The following is a 16,806-nucleotide window of genomic DNA, read 5'->3' as shown; positions in this document are numbered from 1 at the left end:
ATGAACCCCTATATTATATGTACTAATCATAATGCCCCTTAATCCCCTTCTTCTTCCCTCCCCACCCATCCTCACCAACCCCTTTCCCTTCGGTAACCGCTAGTCCGTTCTTGGGTTCTGTGAGTCTGCTGCTGTTTTGTTCCTTCAGTTTTTGCTTAGTTGTTATACTCCACAAATGAGTGAAATCATTTGGTACTTGTCTTTCTCCACCTGGCTTAGTTCACTGAACATAATACCCTCTACCTCCATCTATGTTCTTGCAAATGGTGGGATTTGTTTTCTTATGGCTGAATAATATTTCATTGTGTATATGTACCACATCTTCTTTATCCATTCATCTACTGATAGATGCTTAGGTTGCTTCCATGTCTTGACTGTTGTAAATAATGCTGCAAAAACATAGGAATGCATATGTCTTTTTTTTTTTTTTTTTTTAATAATTATTTTTTATTGAAGGGTAGTTGACACACAGTATTACATTACATGAGTTTCAAGTGTACAACACAGTGGTAGAACATTTATATACATAATTCTAGGTTCCAGCTATCACCCTACCAGGCTGTTACAATATCTTGACTATATTCCTTATGCTATACATTACATCCCGGTTACTAATTTATTTTACCATTGGAAGTCTGTCCTTTTTTTTTTTTTTTTTTTTTTGTGAGGGCATCTCTCATATTTATTGATCAAATGGTTGTTAACGACAATAAAATTCTGTATAGGGGAGTCAATGCTCAATGCACAATCATTATTCCACCCCAAGCCTAATTTTTGTCAGTCTCCAATCTTCTGAGGCATAACAAACAAGTTTTTACATGTAGAACAAATTCTTACATAATGAATAAGTTACATAGTGAACAGTACAAGGGCAGTCATCACAGAAACTTTCGGTTTTGCTCATGCATTATGAACTATAAACAGTCAGTTCAAATATGAATACTGATTTGGTTTTTATACTTGATTTATATGTGGATACCACATTTCTCTCTTTATTATTTTTATTTTTAATAAAATGCTGAAGTGGTAGGTAGATACAAGATAAAGGTAGAAAACATAGTTTAGTGTTGTAGCATATGTCTTTTTGAAACTGGGATCCTACATTCTTAGGGTAAATTCCTAGGAGTGGAATTCCTGGGTCAAATGGTATTTCTATTTTTAGTTTTTTGAGGAACCTCCATACTGCTTTCCACAATGGTTGAACTAATTCACATTCCCACCAGCAGTGTAGGAGGGTTCCCTTTTCTCCACATCCTTGCCAGCATTTGTTGTTCCTTGTCTTTTGGATGTTGGCCCTCCTAACTGTGTGAGCTGATATCTCATTGTGGTTTCAATTTGCATTTCCCTGATAATTAGCGAAGTGGAGCATCTTTTCATGTGCCTGTTGGCTATCTGAATTTCTTCTTTGGAGAAGTGCCTGTTCAGACCCTCCACCCATTTTTTAATCAGGTTATTTGCTTTTTGGGTGTTGAAGTATGTGAGCTATTTTTATATTTTGGATGTTAACCCCTTATTGGATATATCATTTATGAATATATTCTCACATACTGTAGGATGCCTTTTTGTTCTACTGGTGGTGTCCTTTGTTGTACAGACCTGCTTTGTTCTTTTTTGAAGACACTTTTGGTTTGTCTACATGTCCTACATTTTCTAGTCATTATCTTTTTCTAGGTGGAGGGCAAAATAATACAGATGGTGGTAATAATTGCATGAAATAAATGCAAGACTTACGTGTGGTGTCAGTTACTAATGCTGTCTTCTGAATTTAATAAAGTGGAGTTCCAAAGACTAGATTTTTAATATGGTAGAAGAAAATGTACCTAGTTACTCTAAAAAAGAAACTATTCAGCATTTGTATAATTTGCTTGTCTTTGAGTGGGAACTGCACTTTCAAAGCATTTCCTTCATCTTTTAATTTCTATTGAATGCCAATTTTGGCTCAACAACTTTTCTTACAAGTTGAAAAGATGAAAGCAGAGGAAATTCTATTATCAATGATGTTACAGAATTTGGGGCATTTCCAGTCATGCTTGTTTGTTCATTCTGCATTATCTCAAAATTCATTGATGTGCTCCAATTTAAAATGAATTTTACTGACTTAACCACAAGATCTTGGAGCTCTAATTGCCTGGGAAGGTGCAAGAATTCACCATTTGAGCTCATTGGTCCTGACATTACCAGATGCTGTTAAATATAAATATTTAAAGCAGTCAAGAAAAATGAAGTTTCAGGTAAATAAATTAATTTTTATCAGAATAATAAGGTGCAAACTTTGAGGAGACCCATTAATTATGCAGTTTGGTGGTAGTTTTGGGTATTGTGCATGAGTTTAAAATGTTCGAATGCTTGGAAACATATAGCATAAACAATTTACCATATTATTCAAGGTGGGGATCTGTGATTTATAGGAATAAAATGTTAAGAGGCAGTATAGTGTGTTTATTGGGTAGAGAGTCTGGAGGTGGACTCCTGGGTTCACATCCTGCCTAGCTACTTAGCTAAATAATAGCTCTGCTCTTGTTGACTAACCTGTTGTGTCTTAGTCTGCTCAGTTATAAAATGGGGTTAATGATACTAGCACCATCATCATAGAGATATTGTGAAGATTGAATGCTTATTGTGTATAAAATATCCAGAACAACACTAAGCATTTGTTGTTATGATTACTTTCTATATAGGTCATTACAGTTTGTCTTCAGGGTATATGGAATTTAAAGTGCACTATAGTAATATGTAGAAAAACTTATGAGGAAGTTTGCAATAAGTCAAAGCATATTGCGTTGAAAAATTCAGTAATTAACTTAAAACTACAGATGTGGTCTGTTGTATGTCCACTGCAGGACATATTCCTCACACTCTTCCTCACACTGTAGGGCAGTACATTTCAAAGGGTGTCCCAAGAATCAGATGTATTAGAATCAGCGCGACTGCCTGTTAAATGCAGATTCTGGGGCACTGCCCTAAATTCACTGCATCAGAATCCCTGGGTGTGCAAATCAGTATTAACAAACATCTGAGTTGATTCTTATGCTGAACAAATTTTGGGAACCTGTGTTCTCAGTCATTTATGCTGCATCTAACTCTTACTCTTTCTCACTTGGAACTTGAGGTATCTTCTTGTGTCACTCAGCCCGAGGTTCTATAATATGTCCTGTTCAGGGAATTGAGTTTTGCTTTCAAAACCATAACAGACCATATCTTTTTCTTACACATCCAAAGCCTGGCTGGCTATCTCCTGACTCCTCCATTCTGTATTTTCTTTCTCATCTCTAGCTCAGTTTGTTCCCACTATTTGTCCTAAGTGAGGTATGAAATCATTCTGGCTTTAAAATTCCACAGATGTTCAGTTGTCTTTGGTTTAGCCCTGAACTGCCCATAATTTCCTTTCTCACCCAGACTTTGCCCTTTTCCTTCCCTTTCTCTCATCTTTTTCATTTTCTTTCCTTGGGTAAACGTTTCTGGCTTACAAGTCAGGAAAGAGTTTGCAACTGCGAGAGAACTGCTTTATTTCTTCTCCCAAGGCCCTTAGCCCCATGGCAGGCTTTCCTAAGAAGGCACAGCTGTACGAAATGCCCTAGTCCTCCTGAATCTCTGTCCCTATTGACCTGTGTCTTCCCTGGACTTCATCTGAACTCTGCATCCCTGTCTATGGATTTGGCTGCCGTAACCATGCAGGGCATCATTAAGCAATAGCAGACTGCATTGTTTGAATAAAAATGACAAAATTGCATTTAAACTGGAAAAGTATATCAATAATTTATATTTGGTGGTTCCTGAATATAAAGCCATGTGGAAATATCACATACATGAAGATTTCATTACTTCTTGACCAACGTACAGATTAAAAGGAAGCGTACTGGCTTAAGTGTACATAGTGCAGCTCTCCTTTCAAATGCATGAACTTGTTATGTTCATGTGACTGGTCACATAATCCATTGGAATCTTAATGATCCGTGAGATAAATTGTTCGCGTTTTTAGAGGTACATCTACATTACAAAACAGCAGCGCTGTCAGGAGGCCACTGTGCTGTTGTGCTTTTGAAAGCCTTTGAGTCACACAGCTCTGAAAGCAAGAAGGATATTGGTGACTTATAAACACACACAGTAATATGAAAACAATAGAAGTCATGGAAAAGCAATACTCACTTTACCAAATTTACTTATTTTTAAAGCAAAATGGATGTTTTCTAAGAAGCAGTGTTAGTATTCTAGGTAGTAAAATGGGAGAAATTTAAGTCCTGGAAATATTTGTGTTCTTTGAAAGCATTTCCTTCAAATAACAACAAATTTTAAAAAGCATCCCAATAAAACAAATTTAAGGAAAAGTAGACACAACCAAGAAATAATTATATTAATAAAGTTTAGCTTTAACTGTTTTATATACCAGTTTTAAGAGTTTGCTCATATTTGTATGATCATTACTAAATAGTTGAATAAGCCTCATTTGATTTTTTTTCTTAGTTTTGTCTTGTATTTTGCAGATTCATTTGGGGAAAGATGGTCTTTGATTCAATTTTCACACTGCTGCTTAGGTTTTTCTTAGAGTAAATTGGAGGGCCAATTTTTAAAAAGAAACTAATAAATAAGTTTCACAAGTTATATATATATATATATATATATATATATATATATATATATATATATATATATATTGCTGTGGTATATAAGTTAAAGATCAAAAAGTAGTTATGAAAAGTAAAAGAGAACCGTAGAAGAGACTGATTTTTTTGACTTATTTCTGTGATCACACTATTGAATTGGGTGGCTTAATACTTGGTGTATTTCTGTCTTAGTTGCTTACTGTCTAACTCCACTCTGTGTTTATAGCTCTAGACAGCAATCTAATGAAAATATATTAGATCTGTTTTGTGAATAAGATCTTTTTTTTTCCCTATAGGGATGCCTTCTGCACTGTTATTAGTAAATCTTCTTTCAGCTTTATTCATCCCTTTTGTGTATGGAGAAACTGAAATAAGGTTTGCCGGACAAACAAAATTTGTAGTTAACGAAACAAGTACAACAGTTGTTCGTCTTGTCATCGAAAGAATAGGAGAGCCAGCAAATGTCACTGCAATTGTGTCGGTAAGGAATGATCGTAGTTCTATTCTTCCTGAAGTAGATATGGAATTTCTTAGTTTCAGTGACAAGGATTTTTTATTAACTGTTTGAAATACTGTGTAGCTTCATTCTGATAAATGATTTGCAGATACACTGTTGATATTGCTTATGGGATTAGAGAGGGTTCCAAGGTAGCATGTGCATTTGATAATAACAGTATTTTAAAGATATAGACTATTTATTTTAAAATGATCATATATTTATTTTAAGGTAAAACAAATAATAATTATTAAGTATGTCTAAGTAAAAGTACATTTTATTTTAGGTAGTTTGGATTTTAGATATCTCCACTCAAATATATTATCTGTGGTCATGTGGCTTAGAGGAAATAAGTGAATTACTTAGAAGTAGAAAAATGCCAATTAAAAAAAATAAAAAACCTCAGGTGTATCGGGGGGGCCTTTCTCAGGGGTGAAATTAAGTATATTAACTGAAGTAGAAGTTAGAATTCATTAAACTACTGATCTGTCTTGCACATAGGTCAGTCATTGGCTGGATTCTGTTATTTGTTTCCCTGTTTAACAAGAAAGTAATGTCATATGACCACTATGTTTGAGGCCCAAAGCACTTGAAGTTTTTGTTTTAAAGAATGTTTTTAAGCCATAGGTTAAATTATCACACTTGGAAACATTGTAAAAAGAGAAAGAAAAACTTACCTATGAAACAAACCCACTATTGTGATTTTGTGCCATCGCTTTTGGTTTTCATGACATATATTATATATTTATTGAATCCATTTTTAGTTTGAGTATATGTTATATTTGATAATCTGTTACATATAATTTTGATGGTATCCAAACATTTTTTCAGGTTGCTTTGTCATTTTCACAACTTTTCTCGATGGTGGTGTCATCATGTCCCAATCATTCCTCAGCTGATTTTCATTTAGGTTGCTTCCAAGTTTTGCTGCTATAAATGTTGCTCTGATGAAACGTTCTACATACATGTTGATTTTTGCATATTTTGGATTGTCGAATTATGTTCTGGGTTGGAATAGTGTATTTTTCTCTTTGCTTAATGAGTCTTGATATTTAATGCTTTCTAAAAGATGGTGCCGCTTTTAACATTAAGATGTGAGTACTAGTTTTCCAATACTTTTGACAGCCTACTGGGATTTCTTAAGTATTTAAAGCTTTATTTTTATAAATGAAAACTAGAAATTGATTAAAATTTCCCTATGCATGTACTTCGTTTTTTACTTGTACTAAATCATAGTTTTTTTCTGGTAGCTGTTTTTGAGTTCTTTTGCAAAAGGAATCTCATTTAGATTTGCACATGAAGTTGCTCCCTTATCATATAATTATTTGCTCCCTTGAGAATTTTATTAGCAATTGCTGATAGTATGGAATGAAGCTTTAAAAAGTCAAGGAACAGTTTGTAAAGACTAGTAATTTCAAATGCTAAAGGATTTGTGTCTTCACTGTAGTTATAGGAGAATATAAATAAAACCTCATGCTGAAAGTTTCAGGAAGAACAGTTTCTTTGAAACTGGTAGGAAAAATAACTGATTTTCCTGACATGTTTTGACAGGCTACTTCTACCCTTTCTTTGGGAGAATTTGAGCTACAGTATGTCTTGTTAGGATTGCTGTAATCCATTTCAGATCAGTCAAGAGGCAGAGAAAAAAAATTCACATTATTGTGATTTTTACTTATTAATGTATTAATTCCTTTACTTTTCAGAGCATAAATCAATGTTTTGCATAGAATCATTCCTTTTTGCATTGTTTTTTGGAAGGTGATTTTTATCAGTTTAATATTTATTTTGTTTTTGTGCATCCTATCTGTACTTATCAGTGTCAGTTGCTGATTCATGTTTTTCCTTTTGATTGCTCCAGTTAGCATCAGTTTTGCTTGTTCTAACACTGTGTTACATATAAGAACCATCTGTTTTTCGCATTTGATAGCTGTATGGAGAGGACACAGGTGACTTTTTTGACACGTATGCTGCAGCTTTTATACCTGTTGGAGAAACAAATAGGACAGTGTACATAGCAGTATGTGATGATGATTTACCGGAGTCTGATGAAACTTTCGTTTTTCACCTAATGTTACAGGTAAGTCCTTTTCCTGCTGCCTCAACTTTAAACTCATAAACTTGAAAGGTGTAAAAATCTGTATCTTTTGAGATAAGCCAATTTAGGTGACTGGTGGTGGTTTTCACAGAAGCCAGACTGACAGCCTCTTCAGCCATTCCATGGTCTGGTTATTCCACAGAGAATCTTGTTCAGAAAATCCTACAACTAATTTTTGGATCCATTCAACTGTAGGGATTGCCATGACAGGTGCCCTGGAAAACCTTGTCTTCCCTTTAGCCCTTTTGTCTTTTATCCCTTCTCTGATACCGGATGGACAAAGAATGACCATGCCTTCTGAGTTCAAAGAAGAAAAATAGAAAACAGGCATGAAAGTGGGGATTTCTTGTGCATTCAAGTAAATTTGTAGTTCTCCTGGTAAAGATGCTTGAACAGCCCAAGGTTTAATTGTCCTTCATGACTTAATCTGTTGGGTTGAGGCAATGACTGCTAATGTTGCTTTAGTTAATTTTTGAAAGACATTGAGAATTTTTTAAGAATGATTGTATCAGTGTGACTAAAATTTTTATGAAAATGATGCTTGAAGCCATCATGTTTTGATTTTGTGAATCTTTGTTTCATATTCCTTTATGCTGCTATTGGTTATCATAGAAATGTTGCAGAAAACTCTTCCCATATTTATTAGAAATGTTGTTTTAATATTTTATCTTTCAGTGGGCTCTGTGATTTATAGAATAATTCTTAAGTTTTAGCACCTTCTACAGTGTAATAAAAGAATCATGTTTGAATAGAATTTCATGCTGTTTATTTAGTTCTCTGTTATATTAGTAATGCCATTAGAGTAACTATAATACTACTAGCCAGTGATTGCTTGTAACAGTCAGTGATTAATGGTTTTCAAAACTTTGTTGAAGAATTCTTGTTTAGAACTTTGTGCCATGTTGACTTAGTATGAATACATTTTCTTAATCTGTTCATTAAAAACATGCTTGTATTTTTATTCATATTCTAAATAATGACAAATTCTATTAAAATGATTGTTTTTCCTCTTATTTTTAATGTATTAATTTATTTTTGGGCTTTTAGAAACCTTCAGCAAATGTGAAACTTGGATGGCCAAGGACTGTTACTGTGACAATATTATCAAATGACAATGCATTTGGAATTATTTCATTTAATATGGTATGGTTACAATTTGATTCATTTTGTGGTTGCTAGATAATAGTTTATCAAGTTTTCTGATGTTACCTATTATCCTGTCTCTTGGTACTTGAATAAATTTGCTCTGTCCTCATCTGTACATTCCATCGGCTGTACATTTGTTTTACCTGAGATTTGAGAGGAGGCCTACCGTAATGGTCATCTCTTGTCTTGATCTCTTCCTGCTGATTATTTCACCTGACTCATTGGTCACCTCCTGTGGTGGTCTCCAACTTGGGTGTTGTCTTAACTTGGTTCTGTCTTCTGTAACAGAATACCGTAGACTGAGTGGCTTAAAAATGATAGCAATTTATTTCTCACAGTTCTGCAGGCTGAGGAGTCCAAGATCAAGGACAGAGCGCATTTGGTGTCTAGTAAAGGCCCACTTCCCCTTTCACAGATGGCTCTTTTGCTGTTTTCGTATGGTGGAAGAGCTCTCTCTGGGGTCTCTTCTAGAAGAGCATTAATTCCACTCATGAGGGCTTTGCTCTCATGACCTAGTCACCTCCCAAACATGAATTTTGGCACAAACTTTCAGTCTTTGGCAGATGTAGTAACCTAGTTCCTTTTGCTTGATTTCCCTGATGGCCACTGAAAGCATTGTCTGTCAGCTTCTGAAAGTTACAGTGACTTGGAGATGAGAAAAACATACTGAAAGAATATGTAAAAAAATCTATAATAAACTTAAAATGGAACGTCAGACGTTACAGCTCTTAAAGGTTTTGTAGTTAATCCCCACCCTGAGGTTTTCCCATTAATTCATATTTCTTGAGGGTTAAAATTTCTTGTCCTCTCCCTTAGTTTTTTGCTCAGCAGTTCATTTTTTCTAATTATCACCAAATTCCTGTGTCCCTAGCCAGTCCTGTGTTCAGAGGGTTTTATTTTTAGAAACAAACATGCAAGAGAGGTTTTAGGTTTTCCCTTGAGAGAAATTGTTTCTAGCCCTTCAAACAATATTATCTCAAATGCAATTCAATTTTGCCACTAAGTTTTAGACTACAATAATCTTTCTGATATGGAATCTTTTTGAATCATATTATTAATTGCCACTAGTAGGAGAAGGGATTCTCCCAGCTTTTTATTTATTCTCCAATTTAGATTGCTACTATAATTGGTGTATTGTATGTCCTTTTCTCAGTACCTTAAATTATCTTTTAAACAAGGTGGTCTGTAGATAAATATGATCTTTATAATTGCAGGTCTTTAGTAAAAGAATATGTGGGTAACATCAATACTGTAGCAAACATTTTATAACTTCTGTTATATCATCATTTTTAAAACTTAACTAAATTAATCAGTCATTTTTATTTGAATGAAAGGGAATTATTAGTTAATTATGAATCAGGCTCCCTTAATTGCTTAACTTCTCTCCCTCCTTCCTTTCCTCTACATGCTCCTAACTGTTCACCTCCAACCTCATAATGATTTGTTTAAAGGTTTTTTGGTGTTTATTTTTTTTAACATTATACATCTCAGCCTCTGGGGATGAATCCTAGTCTCTAGCATTGATCTCAAGTACCTGACTTTTATGGTCTCAGTGCTGCCAGGGCACCTGCCCTACTTTATTAAAATTAAGTAAAAACTGTTGAGCTCACAGTAGTTGCTAAATCGCCTTGCTTTGGTTCCTGGCCTGGATAATGGCTATATTGATAATGAAGATAACACTGATGATCATAGCCATTTGCTGAGCCTTCCTATGTGCCAGACTAGGATAATCACTTGATGTGAACTGTCTCATTGAAACCTCATCACAGCTCTTTGAGACAGGCATTCCTATCCCCATTTGTGGATGGGGATCCTGAGACTTAGTGTTGTTGAGAGAGATGGGCACTGCTGCCCTAGCTGGTGGGCACCTGGCACCTTCCCTCTTCCTCCACTTCCACCCTGAGTTTCACCCCACCAGGCCAGCACATTTCAGCATTGGAAGTCCTGGCTCTTTCTTCCCCTCAGTGATCACGTTCCAAAAAAGTCATTAGCCGTTGTCTGCTTTTCAATGGCGAGCTGACTGATGAAGACAAAATAGTGGTTGGGAGCAAGGCTGAGTGGGCGTCCCAGTGAGCTCTCCTGATCTGGAGGTGCAACTAACTCATTTCTGTGACCTTCTGGGCTCTTATGTTTGTCATCTTTTGACTAGGGAACTGTTAAGATGCCTCAGTAGAACAGCTAGTTGATGGTAGAACCAGGACAAGAACCTAGATATTTTCCTCATTAGTTTTATGTTCCCTTTACACTATTATTTTTAACCTCATAAACATTTTTATTAGCTACAGTTAATGCTACATTCATAGCTGTAAATCCAGTACAGGGTAGATCAATTTATCTGTGAGGATTCAGTGTGTTTCTAAGGTAACAGTTTGTACCACCTCCTACCTTTGACTGATCATTACCTGATTGTTTCTGCTCTTCCCAATAGCCTTTCTCAATCATGGTGAGTGAGCCCAGAGGCAGAAATGACTCTGTACCTCTTACTCTCATCAGAGAAAAAGGAACCTTTGGAATGGTCATTGTGTCTTTTGAGGTAAGTTTATTCTGAAATTATTTTAAATGGCAACACTTTAGAGTTCATACCAGATGGCTTTGACTTTTTAAAAAATCATGGTCTTTTGTAAAATAGGCATGATTCTTAATAAAAAATGAAACAAAAGCAGATACCTTTATTATCTGATAAATTTCATGGTTAATATAAAACCATTTTCCTTGATGCTTGAGTATACTGTGCTTCTGTGAAACACAACATATCATTTTGGACTTGGGGGTAATAACCTAAATAGAATAATAGTAATGTTAGTTCTATAAAATTCATAGAACCTTTATGATAAACCTTTTGGAGTATATAAATTTAAAAAATGCCTATACTTAGGCTTATATAAATTTATTTAATATGTAGTCTTCCCCCATTTACATTTCCATTTGTAAAACTACCTTTGATGGATGGTTAACAGCAGTTGCACTCCACCTTGGGGGTCCATAGATGTCACAGCATTTGACAGGAATAGATAGGCAGCAGGTGAGGTGCATTTCTTAGGACGCTGGCTGTAACCATTCCATGTTATTGCTTACTAACCACATGCATACCACTATGTCACCGTATTGCTGTTTTTTGAGACACATATTTAAATCTTCAACTGATTTTTTTGTTTTAGATGATGCAGGACATGATCATAGGCTACTTTCAGACATGAGAGCATTAGAAAGTTTTGAGACCAGTTTCTATCTTAATTATTAATAATAATATGAATGTAGTATATAACTGGATGTATGTAACATAATTCTACTGAAGCATAAAAGAGTTTTACTTGTGCCCCATGGGGATTTATATCATAGGAGGTTATGTTAATTACATAAGAAAATAAAATGGCATAAGACAATAATGCATGAAAACACAGTAAACACTACTTAAATGTGCAGTAGTCCTGCAAGTTCTATACAGGAAGCCTTAAGCAATATTCATGTTAGTAATGTGCACTTAGATAATACATTTTTGAAAATACCTATTTGATAATGAATATAGGTAAGATTGGAAAAATTTGGATGTGAAAAGGTAAAGCATCTTAGGTTATAGTGTTCACTATAGGAACACTCTCTGTGGATGTCTTAAGTTGTTTTATGGGGTCTTGAGCCTTTTGTTTTGTTGATGCAGTTACAGCTGTTTGTGGATCACTTAGTGTCACCACACAGTGTTCCAAGTGCTTTACATTGATTATCGCTGCATAGAAAGAGCAGCTCTTCCCAGCATTCAGTCTCCCTTATATCCGTAATTTTTTCTCTATAATACTTACCATCCTCTGACACATACACATTTATTTATTTATCATCTTTTCCCTTTTGCCTTAAATGGCAGGTCCTTGTGGGCAGGGAGTTTGCTGTGTCCACTGCTGTATCCTTAGTCCTTAAAAGAGGTCGGGCACAGAGTACTTAATAAATACTTTTCAAAAGGAATGATTTTATTAAATCTTCTCATCTAGCCCATAAGGTGGGTATTACTGTGTTTATTTTAAAGATTTTCCTCATTTAAAGATGAGGAAAATGCTGCATGGAGTTGCTAAATGCCTTACCCAAGGTTACACAGTCAGTGGTGGAACTGGTATTTGACTCCACTACATAAGAGAACTTAACTAATTTTCAATACCTTTATCTCAAGAAAAAAATGTTTTTTTTTTTTAGGTTTAATGTAATGGCCGAGGGGAAAAAAGTAAAAGCTCTTAGAAACCATGTAGTTTAATGTAATCATAGTGTGAAAGTCTCTATATTATAGGCCTTAACTATTAATCAGAAGGGAAGACAATACAGATTAGTATAATTCTTCTTGCAAAACATTTTTAAGGAAACTTCAGATTTTTGTCCGCTAACATTACAATAATGTTTTCTTACTTTTGTGAAATATTTTGCATTTATTGATGGCACTTTATATTCCTTTCAGGTGGAGGGTGGCCCAAATCCACCTGAAGAAGATTTGAGTCCAGTTAAAGGAAATATCACCTTTCCCCCTGGTGGAGCAACAGTAGTTTATAACCTGACAGTACTTGACGATGAGGTAAGAGATGTTAAATGCTTAAGGGGACAAGGACTGCCTGTATTACAGACCTCTTAGAGAACATTATGTCAGGTATTAAATTGTGTTCAGTATTTGAAGCTATTCCAGAGCATAGTCTAATATAAAGTGAGTGTATTGTGGCCAATAGTAGTTTAGCTTCAAATAGCTCCTTTGTAATATTTCTTTTTAATATCTCCCTTATTTAATTCACATTAAATTGTATATCTAAAGCTGATGAACCTGACTATGGCTACCAACCACCCGTAACACAAAAATTTAAGTGTTTTGTAAACCCTGATGATTGATTTTGTTAGTGATTTCAGTTTTGAGCAGGTACAGTACTACTTATTCAGCATAAATACTATAAAAGCAAAGAAAATTCTACTGCAGTTAATATTCCTTCATTTGGATGTTTTAAATGCTCACATTCAGAGGAAGGCTTTTGTTATGTTTACATTTCACATTGAAGCTCCCAAGGACTGAGAGGTATGACCCGCTAGCTTACCTGCTGAGGAAAGAATGAACTTAAACAGTAATATGCAGGAATATCCGCCATGAGCTGAACAAGGGAAAACATGACTTTTAATAAGTTAGCCTTTGTATTATCAGAAAAAACAAAGGGAATAGCTGGAAACTTATAACCATCCCCCCATCTTCCTACAAGAAGCCATGAAACTATTTCACAACAAATCTCAAGAGAAAAAACAAGAATTAGAAGACATTATTAGAAAAGACTATTTCTCTTCAAACAAAAAAAAAATTCAGTAGCATTGATAACTCTAATTCATCTGGTTCTGGAACCTAACCAAAACCTTTTGTAATTGGGGGCAATAGTTATACACTTTTATAGTAAGCTTATAAGGTCACCTTACCTTGTAAAGTATAGCATGGTGACTGTGGTTAGTAATGCAGTATTGCATGTTTGAATGTTGCTGAGTGGATCCTAAGCGTTCTTACCCCACATGCAAAAAGAGAGCTACTATGTGAGGTGATGGATATGTTAATTATCTGATTTTGGTAATCATTCTACAATGTATATGTGTATCAAATCACCATGTTATACATTTTATATATATTATATTTGTCAATTATTCCTCAGTAAAGTTGGGGGAAAAAAAGACCGTCAATCAAATCATAAGATTTTATTTTTTTAGATAAATTTGCCTTTTATATTGCTATTGATGGACGTATAAAGATGTATTTTTTTACTTCTTTTTGAAAGATTAAATTTATAGTGAAAGAAAAGTTCAAGCAGGACAGTGGAGATTATTCCTAGGATTTCTGTGCAGTTACAACAACAAAAAAAAGGTTTTGCTTTAACAATGTCAACACTTTGCCCAATAGTGACTCTCAGTGCTTGTTCTCCAGAGAGGTGTGAGGTGTATTTTGGAAATCATGATTGGTATCACAAGTTTAACTTTTGAATTAGAAAGCATTTAAAGAGAAGGCAAGGATAACTCATATGGTTGAAAACTGACATTTAATGTAGTTTTCCCGAATCATAGTTATTATTAGACCTTGAATGCTGCTTCTGACCTCACCAGCACAGCAAAACTAGTAGGAATTTATATCCATTTTTACCATCAAATCTTTAAAGATTTGATCAAGATTGAAAGACATAAGTATCTAAAGATTGATCAAGTTTATGCCTTGTTACCTTTCATGCCATCGTTTTCTGAATTTCCATTCCCTATGTGAAATACATTACTAACCTTCAGTAAGTGCCCTGTAAGCAAGCAAGCCTCTCTCTGCTCTGGTGAAAGCTTTTTTCTTCTGTGTAGTTGCATTGAAACATAGTGACTTTTTCACTTCTGTTTCTTTGCAATGTTTTGGCTGTTGATGTTTTGCCACTGTTTATATTTCTTTGACAGGTACCAGAAAATGATGAAATATTTTTTATTCAACTGAGAAGTGTAGAAGGAGGAGCAGAGATCAACATCTCTAGGAGCTCAGTTGAGATCATCATTAAGAAAAATGACAGTCCGGTGAGATTCATTCAGACTGTTTATTCAGTCCCTGAGGAAGACCACATACTCATCATTCCAGTGGTTCGTGGAAAAGATGATAATGGAAACTTAATTGGCTCTGATGAATATGAAGTTTTGATCAGTTATGTTGTGATAACTGGGAACTCAACAGCACATGCCCAGCAAAATGTAGACTTCATTGATCTTCAGCCAAACACAACTATTATTTTTGCACCTTTTGCTCATGAATCACACCTGAAATTTCAAATAGTTGATGATGACATACCAGAGATTGCTGAATCGTTTCATATTGTGTTACTAAAAGATACCTTACAAGGAGATGCTGTACTTTTGGGTCCTTCTGTTGTTCAAGTCACCATTAAGCCAAATGACAAGCCTTACGGAGTTCTCTCATTCAACAGTATCTTGTTTGAAAGGACAGTTGTAATTGATGAAGATACAACATCAAGGTATGGTTTATGTTAAACCTGCTGGTGCAGTTGTTATAATAATAAATTATTCTAAGTCTTAATTATTGTGGTGTTAGACACATGCTGACCTGTTGGGTAGGTGTCATTTCTTCTGCCTTGGTTTCACTGTTTTCTTTCTTATTTTGGGGGTGACTTAAAGGTGCAGGTGAATTCATATTATGATAATTTCCTAGGACACATCTGTGTATCTATTCCTTCATACTAAAAACAACCATTCTTTATGATACGGGTTCTGCTCTTACCAGGGAATGGTAGCTACTTGACATTGGAAAAGCCTAAGGGAAATAGAGTGTATTATGTGACTGAATATATTTCTTTTAAAAAATTCTAGATATGAAGAAATTACAGTGGTTAGAAATGGTGGCACCCATGGGAATATTTCTGTGAACTGGGTTTTGACACGGAATAGCAGTGATCCCTCACCGGTAACAGCAGATATCAGCCCAAGTTCTGGAATTCTCAACTTTGCACAGGGGCAGATGTTGGCATCAATTCCTCTTACTCTTGTTAATGATGATCTTCCAGAAGAGGCAGAAGCTTACCTACTTCAGATTCTGCCTCATACAATACGAGGAGGTGCAGAAGTGAGCGAACCAGCCCAGGTAGATCCCTTGTTACACTGGACTCATGTGAATATTTATGTTTAGCTTGATGTGATGGGAAGAACACTGATTGTTTTTAGAAATGATCATTGTTCCCCTTTCTCAAGGTTGACCCTTCTGCAAATAAAAAAACTCTTAAAAAAAGTTCCACAAAAAATTAGAAAATTTCAAATTTGGTTTTTTTTTTTTTGTAGATAATTATTTTTTATTGAAGGGTAGTTGACACACGGTATTACATTACATTAGTTTCAGGTGTACAACATAGTGATTCAACATTTATATACATGACAATTCTAGGTACCAGCTATCACCATACCAAGCTGTTACAATATCTTGACTATATTCATTACATCCCGGTTACTTATTATTTTACCATTGGAAGTGTGTACTTTTTTTTTTGTTTGTTTGTTTGTTTTTGTTTGTGAGGGCATCTCTCATATTTATTGATCAAATGGTTGTTAACAACAATAAAATTCTGTATAGGGGAGTCAGTGCTCAATGCACAATCATTAATCCATCCCAAGCCTAATTTTTGTCAGTCTCCAATCTTCTGAGGCATAACAAACAAGTTCTTACATGGGGAACAAATTCTTACATAGTGAATAAGTTCTTACATGGTGAACAGTACAAGGGCAGCCATCACAGATACCTTCGGTTTTTCTCATGCATTATGAACTATAAACAGTCAGTTCAAATATGAATACTCATTTGGTTTTTATACTTGATTTATATGTGGATACCACATTTCTCTCTTTATTATTATTATTTTTAATAAAATGCTGAAGTGGTAGGTAGATACAAGATAAAGGTAGAAAACATAGTTTAGTGTTGTAAGAGAGCAAATGTAGATGATCAGGTG

At 34.9% G+C, this 16,806-nt stretch overlaps 1 protein-coding gene across 1 annotated transcript in view; it reads left to right on the top strand.

Moving 5' to 3' along the window:
- Positions 1 to 4,899: 4,899 nt before the first annotated feature.
- Positions 4,900 to 16,806, top strand: part of ADGRV1 (adhesion G protein-coupled receptor V1) — a 487,139-nt gene continuing 475,232 nt past the window's right edge. Inside the window, exons 1-7 of the mRNA XM_036925534.2 lie at positions 4,900 to 5,082; positions 7,025 to 7,174; positions 8,240 to 8,335; positions 10,767 to 10,871; positions 12,774 to 12,887; positions 14,759 to 15,324; positions 15,677 to 15,947. Coding sequence (XP_036781429.2) covers positions 4,900 to 5,082; positions 7,025 to 7,174; positions 8,240 to 8,335; positions 10,767 to 10,871; positions 12,774 to 12,887; positions 14,759 to 15,324; positions 15,677 to 15,947 — 1,485 coding nt within the window. The remainder of the gene's footprint in view (positions 5,083 to 7,024; positions 7,175 to 8,239; positions 8,336 to 10,766; positions 10,872 to 12,773; positions 12,888 to 14,758; positions 15,325 to 15,676; positions 15,948 to 16,806) is intronic.

This window comes from Manis pentadactyla, chromosome 2 (genome assembly GCF_030020395.1).
Source record: "Manis pentadactyla isolate mManPen7 chromosome 2, mManPen7.hap1, whole genome shotgun sequence".
Classification (NCBI taxonomy): domain Eukaryota; kingdom Metazoa; phylum Chordata; class Mammalia; order Pholidota; family Manidae; genus Manis; species Manis pentadactyla.
Note: the sequence above shows the minus strand (reverse complement) of the source record. Positions and strands in the feature narration are given on the sequence as shown.